Source organism: Neoarius graeffei, chromosome 7 (genome assembly GCF_027579695.1).
Source record: "Neoarius graeffei isolate fNeoGra1 chromosome 7, fNeoGra1.pri, whole genome shotgun sequence".
NCBI classification, from domain to species: domain Eukaryota; kingdom Metazoa; phylum Chordata; class Actinopteri; order Siluriformes; family Ariidae; genus Neoarius; species Neoarius graeffei.
The window spans coordinates 64,636,530-64,645,241 of NC_083575.1; the positions used below are offsets into that span (position 1 = coordinate 64,636,530).

At 40.7% G+C, this 8,712-nt stretch overlaps 1 protein-coding gene across 1 annotated transcript; it reads right to left on the reverse strand.

The window, feature by feature from the left end:
- Positions 1-7,160: 7,160 nt before the first annotated feature.
- hs3st1l1 (heparan sulfate (glucosamine) 3-O-sulfotransferase 1-like1) lies at positions 7,161-8,494 on the reverse strand. Its single transcript, XM_060924814.1, has one exon. It carries the CDS (start codon positions 8,403-8,405, stop codon positions 7,476-7,478), a length of 930 nt encoding a protein of 309 aa, XP_060780797.1. The 5' UTR covers positions 8,406-8,494; the 3' UTR covers positions 7,161-7,475.
- Between the last annotated feature and the right edge of the window lie 218 nt (positions 8,495-8,712).

The window sequence follows — 8,712 nt, forward strand, 5'->3', positions numbered from 1 at the left end:
AATTACCAAGAACGGTAAATTATTCAACACAAATGGTTAGGGAAACTCATATGACTTGATGGGTTTAAAGCATGGTTATGCCAGTCCACGTTAGGTTCAAGTAATAGTCCTGAAATAAACTGACAAGTCTTACATTCTTTCAGAATATCAAAAATCAGCCTGTACGAGTTGTATATAAAAGCAAGCTTTATATACTTTGATTTATAGTTCTCAATAATAACCAGAGGCAAAAATTAGCTACAATGAACGTAATAATATTTAATATGTGAGAAGCTGTTGTTGTAACACTTCAGAAAACAGACCTGAAGCTGAACATAAAGCCAGTCTCTGTCTCCGGTATGGAGGGGGATATTTATTAAAACAGACTTGGATTGATGATGAAAATCGCCACTGAAGCGAAGCATTTTAGATTCTGCTGTGGGTGGCAAGTAGCACTCCATCCATCATTCTGTTATGATTTGTTTCCCCTAGTTTGGTTTTCTTTTTAACATAATGATTAAACTCATAGACTTGTATCTGAGAGTAGAACTTTTTTATCCCTCGCTCTAATGGTTTTGCTATACTTGGTCTATACCACCTGATGTATTATCTGTCAGTGACAGTGGCAGGCTGCAAGTGGCTTACAGAAATCCAATAACAGAAAAGCTAAATTTTAAACACACATGTAGTATGGTCATCTTTGATACAATAATGGCTCCATCATTATCTTTGAGTACACAGGTATAGTATTGTAATAGCTGATCATTCTTTGCCTCTTTTCCTGTCAGCAACATGATATACATTAGCTGATAAAACAGTGGTGTTATATAAAAAGATGTGCATTTGGGTGTATTTCAGTGCATATGATTTTTCCTTTAACTGGCCTAAATGAGTGTGCCCCACTCCAACTCTCACATCTCCCAGATCAAAGCCTGCCATCTGAGCTACACGATTAAAAATAAATCAACAAATGAATAATTTATCGATACCAGTTTCACAGACCTCCTTACCATGTAGCTTCCTGGTAATAACACCGTTTTGCCTGAATATTTATTTATTTTTGTAAATATAGTTTTGGAACAAGAACACTATGCATGTAAAACAGCCTATCCAAAAATGAATGAAAACACTATTATTAATTGCATTTATGAATTAATCATGAAACTGGTTCATGTACAACCCCGATTCCAAAAAAGTTGGGACAAAGTACAAATTGTAAATAAAAACAGAATGCAATGATGTGGAAGTTTCAAAATTCCATATTTTATTCAGAATAGAACATAGATGACATATCAAATGTTTAAACTGAGAAAATGTATCGTTTAAAGAGAAAAATTAGGTGATTTTAAATTTCATGACAACAACACATCTCAAAAAAGTTGGGACAAGGCCATATTTACCACTGTGAGACATCCCCTTTTCTCTTTACAACAGTCTGTAAACGTCTGGGGACTGAGGAGACAAGTTGCTCAAGTTTAGGGATAGGAATGTTAACTCATTCTTGTCTAATGTAGGATTCTAGTTGCTCAACTGTCTTAGGTCTTTTTTGTCGTATCTTCCGTTTTATGATGCGCCAAATGTTTTCTATGGGTGAAAGATCTGGACTGCAGGCTGGCCAGTTCAGTACCCGGACCCTTCTTCTACGCAGCCATGATGCTGTAATTGATGCAGTATGTGGTTTGGCATTGTCATGTTGGAAAATGCAAGGTCTTCCCTGAAAGAGACGTCGTCTGGATGGGAGCATATGTTGCTCTAGAACCTGGATATACCTTTCAACATTGATGGTGTCTTTCCAGATGTGTAAGCTGCCCATGCCACACGCACTAATGCAACCCCATACCATCAGAGATGCAGGCTTCTGAACTGAGCGCTGATAACAACTCGGGTCATCCTTCTCCTCTTTAGTCCGAATGACACTGCGTCCCTGATTTCCATAAAGAACTTCAAATTTTGATTCGTCTGACCACAGAACAGTTTTCCACTTTGCCACAGTCCATTTTAAATGAGCCTTGGCCCAGAGAAGACGTCTGCGCTTCTGGATCATGTTTAGATACGGCTTCTTCTTTGAACTATAGAGTTTTAGCTGGCAATGTCGGATGGCACGGTGAATTGTGTTCACAGATAATGTTCTCTGGAAATATTCCTGAGCCCATTTTGTGATTTCCAATACAGAAGCATGCCTGTATGTGATGCAGTGCCATCTAAGGGCCCGAAGATCACGGGCACCCAGTATGGTTTTCAGGCCTTGACCCTTACGCACAGAGATTCTTCCAGATTCTCTGAATCTTTTGATGATATTATGCACTGTAGATGATGATATGTTCAAACTCTTTGCAATTTTACACTGTTGAACTCCTTTCTGATATTGCTCCACTATTTGTCGGCACAGAATTAGGGGGATTGGTGATCCTCTTCCCATCTTTACTTCTGAGAGCCACTGCCACTCCAAGATGCTCTTTTTATACCCAGTCATGTTAATGACCTATTGCCAATTGACCTAATGAGTTGCAATTTGGTCCTCCAGCTGTTCCTTTTTTTGTACCTTTAACTTTTCCAGCCTCTTATTGCCCCTGTCCCAACTTTTTTGAGATGTGTTGCTGTCATGAAATTTCAAATGAGCCAATATTTGGCATGAAATTACAAAATGTCTCACTTTCGACATTTGATATGTTGTCTATGTTCTATTGTGAATACAATATTAGTTTTTGAGATTTGTAAATTATTGCATTCCGTTTTTATTTACAATTTGTACTTTGTCCCAACTTTTTTGGAATCAGGGTTGTATTCCATTTTCTGTCATACTACAGTTTGATGTGTATAGATTTTTGCTTAAAGTTAGAGGTGTATGTGTGTGACTGTTGGAATTCTGACCAATCCCAACAGCTGCTGAAGGAATTCTGACCAATCCCACCTGTACCTGAAGGAATTCTGACCAATCCCAACAACTGCTGAAGGAATTCTGACCAATCCAGCCCACTTGTCAATTCTGCAATTCTGTCCAACCCCATCTTCTCTTGAAAGAATTCTGATCAATCCCTCCCACTACTGAAGGAATTTTGGCTAATCTCATCTGCTCGTGAATGAATTCTGGGAACAAAGAGGAACAGAGAGAGAGAATGCCAAGCAAACAAACAAGCACATGGTAAATCATCACTATGGGAACTGTGATGCAAAGAGGCGATTCATGAGAGATTTTCTAATAAACTTAGTTTTTCCCCAAAACACATTAATTTATCCCACATAAATGTATCCCACAGCAACACAGACCAAAATAAACCATTTACTCAAGATTAATGACCGAGTGCAGTAAATGAGTCACACTGTCTCCAATATGCTCCGGTGTTAATCGATGTGGTCTTTCTTTATCCCAGAAGCTTGATATGTGGCCTAGTCTGGGATATTTTCTTGGGTCCTTCTTGATTCTAGTCCAACTCTACTTTGAATAAAGCGGTTCACCATGTCAGGTGAGATTTATTTATTTATCTATGTCCAGGGTGGTTATTTCAACCTGTTACAACTGAATAATCAAATCCCAAATCTCTACTATACCTCACACTCAGCAAAAGATACCACTAAAGGCACATTAATAAAAGTGTGTGTATATACCCAACAGTAGAGAGAAGAAAACCAAGATGGCAGTGCGATGGCCAACCATGGTCACAGCGATTCAAAAGTGAAGGCAAAGTGTCTCTAAGGCCCTCTAGTGGCTGGCTGCAGTATAATTTTTTAACCCCACCCATTCCCATGTTTGTGACAGAGGGCAATCTTTCATTTTAAATTAAAGTTTCACAATTTTTAGCAATAGTATTCTGACATTTTTACAAGTTCAGTTGACCCTGATCACTGCAATATTTTTCCTTACAATGAAGGCATTTTATACGAGTTATTTGACGATAAATAAGAGGCCATGGTTGACGAGGTGACCGTTTTGGACATGACAGTTGATCCTCATGAATGTGCACGCACTCCAGACATACAGCTGAAGCTCTTGACAGTCCTGCAGCAAAGCCATGTCTTGTTCTGTGGTAAACTGTTCTAACAGACGCTCATCAGGGAGTTCTTTACAGTTTTTCCAGGTATGTTGTTCACTGTGATGTCTTGGCTTGCTGGTTATGCTGCTGATATAACTCACAAACCTTGGAGTGAACAAAGTGATGGCATGAACCAAGACTGAGTGTGGAAGTCACCCTAAAGTCACATGCCATCACTAGCTAAATCTCAATTTACTGACTGTATGACCTTAGCAAACAAACACTTGAAATACTTTGGTATGGTTAGCCAGGCATTACCTTTTTTAAGCAAATTACTTTGATTGTTGACTGTGGTTTATGTTGGTATACAAGTTATTTTTTGAGTTATATACGAGTTACATTAGCTACTTTTACTTGCATTACTTCGATTAAAAGTAATCTACTACACATGCTTTGGTTCCAAGGTCTAGGCCCCTTGTGCATGACATCACACATCATGTGACAATTTCACCTGGGGGTCAGACAGACACCATCTTTCATGTAAGCAAGACTTAATCTGTCTTCCAATATGGTTCATTTGTGCGCTGTTTTTGGTTGTTCAAATCAATGAAAGGTATTACCATCTCCCCGCTATCAAGGAAAATGGAACAAAGAGAAGAAAACTCTTCAAGAACAATGAAGAAATGAGTGGTTAAAGAGAATACGATGGGAGGAGCTCAGCCTGAAAACACATACAGACTGAACTTTACAACAGCTGCATGCATGTGAAATGGAAATAAATCGACTAAGACAGGAAAAACTATTTTGGATAAAATTGTTACTGCCCGTTACACCCTGATCAGCCTGTGTGACTCAGCTGTGCCTTTTGAATGGAGAATAAATGAAGAGGGAACTGAACATTAACCATTTATTGAAATTATTACAAGGGTGATTATAGTTGCTATATGACTACAGCTACATCTGGAATGTGCCAATTCTGTTAGCGTTTGTAATTATTGTACCATCCACTATTAGGTAAAATTAAAATCTTACAATATAATTTGAAAGTCCAGAGCAAGATATTTTGTTATTTTACAAATAACACTTTTTAACAATAATAAACATCACTGTATAAACGAGAAGCAAATAGTTCTGTAACTAGATGTCCTTGGGGTTGATGAGACATGGAGGGCTGGGAATACCATCCAGCCCACAGTTCAGGTAGGAATCCTTTGAGAGTAAATGCTTTGGCTTCTGCAGCATTCTGTTCCCAAAAGCTGATGTCAGGAAAAAGTCTCTACACAAAAGGTGGTTTTCTTGCTTTTGTAGTTTAACTATTCTTTGATGTTGGGACTCTTCGGGAAAAAGAAGGTATATTCCAACATGTAGCTAATGCTAGGCCACAAATCTGCATCGTCACTCCAGTCATTTCGAGGAATTTTGTATGGATCATAACCGCTAATAAACTAATTTCTGCGTACATCTATTCTTCGCTTCTTTCTAAGATTATCCAAGTAATCCGGTAGTTGAGTTTTTTAGCTGTAGTTTTCTTCAGACAACAGCAACACGTCAGACATCTTCACTTGGCTTCAGTACGTAAACAAAGTTCACTTGTCCCCCAGGTCTAGGGTAGCGATGGTTGCAAACATAAATGTGACGTCAGTGCAAGGGGTCTATACTGCACTGTCGGTTGTCCACTCGTCATTAATCCTCATCGTCCATGATAGAGCACGAGGCCTCCACCAAAGCCCTCCAGCAGTTCGTTGTCCACTCATATATATGGTCATTGGGGAAACACAGACCCTCTGCATCACTGCTATAAATGTGTGTTCTTTTCTAGGTGAGTGCTGACCATCACAGAGGTCAAGTGATCACTATTACAGTGTACTCTGCCACCAGTGGATAAAGGCCTCTATAAAAGGTAACGCACATGGTGAAGTACACAGTGGGGTAGAACTTTGCACTCAATTAAATGCTGTATATTAGAATATAACAATTTAGTGGCATATAGCATAGTGATAAAATATTCCTAGGATCCAAGACATGGGACATAAGGCGCTGCAGTAAATGTCTTTCACGTGACAGCCTACTCACAAGTTCACAAGCACACGGAGCTAGAAATAGCTTGTGCAATTTGTACTATTCACACACTTTAATCATGATTGTTGCATTTCATGAAGCCTTTTATGACAGCAAGTTGTTTTTTTTTTAACCCATTGAGCATGCTTGAAGAACTGAAACTCACAGTAATCACAAATCCTGACATCAAAATTTCTCTGATTTTGAGAGAAAAATGGCCAATTCAATGAAACAGTCCTTCACATGCAAGGATGAATCTGGTCTTTTTCATATAATGCTTTTACTTACTGGTGTTCAGAAAGAGCTGTTTAATATTATATAGCAGCTAGCTTTGTTGCTTATCATGTGTGCAGCAAGCACAGCTGTGCTGACGCTTATGATTCATATTTTGAGGCTGCAGGCGCTGACTTTCACGTCTCAGCCTATTAAGGGTTCCTGTTTCTCTAAAGCATTGCTCCAGGCTACCTGCTTTGCAGAATAATTTTCATCTCCTACCCCTGGTACTTCTCAAAGCATACCATACTGTGTGTCTCCGTCTTACACCCACCAACCCAACGCACGCACACACGCCTATCTTTTCAGGGACACTCATTGATAATGCATTCTCTAGCCTCTTACCCTAACCTTAACCCAAACCTTATTCTAACCTGAACCATAAAACTAAGTCTTAACCCTCAAACAGCCCTTTGAAAAAGTGAGGACCAACCAAAATGTCCTCACTTTCCAAAAATGTCCTAACCCTGTTGGTATAAAAAAAAAAAAAAAAAAAATTCCGGTCCTCAACATGTAGCAAATACAAGTACACACACACACACACACACGTGTTTGTCTCACTATCCTTGTGAGGACCTTCCACTGACTATTATTGCAGTTAATTAATTTAATTAATTACTTAGTTAAAAAAAAACAAACCCATAACAGCAATTTCCTTGTGGGGACCATCCAAATGTCCCCACAAGGTCGAAATTGTCAGATTTTACTATCCTTGTGGGGACATTTGGTCCTCAGTAGTATATTAAACACACACACATGTGTAAAGTAACTAAAGAAGCAAAATGAGAGAACACTGGATATCGGACTTCCAATTTTGGAAACAGAACCATTTATTATCAAGTACAAGAATATCAAATGAAGGAAAGCAGGGAGGGGGGAAAAAAAAAAAGGCCCATGAGTTCACAAAAATGTTTGCTTCAGTCTCCCTTCAGGAACTTGCTGATAGTATAGAGGATCAAAGCTCTGGGATGCTCCCACTGTACATATTCATTTATAAATTATTTGTTAAATTATTTTCTTAAATGATTACAATTTTCTCATTGCAAAGTTATTTCGCAGTCACAATAGGAGTTCAAAGGCATCCATCTGCATCCTTGTTCAACATTACTGATAATCAACCAATAACCTTATTAGATGGCACAGAACCTTTACTACTGGCAAGGAAGCTAGGACAGGCTCAGCTATTCCCCTGCACTAGCCCCAGTTAAACGTGCGTCTGACCAGCTGGTAGAAATTGTGGTTGTGCTGGCGGAAGTAGGAGCGGAGCTGCTCCAGAACAGTGCTGTTCACAGGAGGGTGAGGTCGCCCTTTGGACTCGTGCAGGCACCTTTCTCTGCCATCGCTGCGGATGCAGTAGAAGCCCTTGGTCTGATTGAAGTAGAAGTTGGAGGCCACTATCCGTGGCTGCAGCTCCAGGAAATTCTCCACCTTTTGCAGCTCTGACAAGGGGTTATGAATCAGCATGTCCCCATCCACAATGTGGATCTGTTCCAGCGGAAAGTGCAGGAGCCAGTTCCTCATATACACATCGTAGAGACTACGCTGAATGGCCTTGTACCGTGTGTTAAGAGCCCCGTTCCTGACCAGCATGTCCTCTATGGCATGCACAGGCTTGTGGTTCTCCAGCCGGTTGAAGTACACTTGCGTGTAATCCGAGATGACTCTCTCCACCGGGTCTCTCAAGATGAGCAGGAGCTTGATTGAGGAGTTCATGGCACGGATACGAGCTGGAGCTGAAGGTGAGGTGAAATAGCCTGGAGTCTTTTCGATGGTGATCTGGTGAGGATATGAATACGGCATAAGGTCACGGTACCACTCTAGGCCCTTAGCGTAGTTTTCATCCCAGTCAAAGAAGTGAACTTCAGTAGCTGCTGCTGCTACTTCAGGGTGAATATCCAGCATCTCCAGAAGCGCACGCGTGCCACCTTTACGCACACCAATAATGATGCTGTGAGGGAGGTGCTTGCTGGTGCCAGGTGGGGGCACCAGCGAGGGGGTGACCGTCTCATTAGCCAGATATCCAGGGCCTGAGGTTGGCACACTGGGCCACATCTGGATAAACTCTGGAGGGGCAGCATATGTCTGTAGGACCAGGAGGAACACAGATCCCAGCAAGGCAGCCATGGACAGGGAGAGCAGCAGGGAGAAGGGCAGCCAACAGATGGGAATGGTAATTGGCGGCGTTGTAGCAGTGCACTGGTGAAAAAAGTCTCAGGGAGATCACAGAGCCAGGGCACAGTCAGGCTGGCAGCATGGAGTGGCACTCATGGCAAGCCATCTTGGGTGGGCAGGAGAAAGAGGAGGACGGGTAACCTCTGGTCTGCAAGAAATCTGCCAAAATAAGGGGAAAAAAAGAAGTGAAAAGAGACATTAGAGATACATTTTGATCTAGTATACAAGGTCATCAGACCAGTGTTTTTAAGAGTTATCA

Coding starts and splice junctions, on each gene's coding strand:
- hs3st1l1 (XM_060924814.1), bottom strand. CDS start 8,405: ATGGCTGCCTTGCTGGGATCTGTGTTCCTCCTGGTCCTACAGACATAT.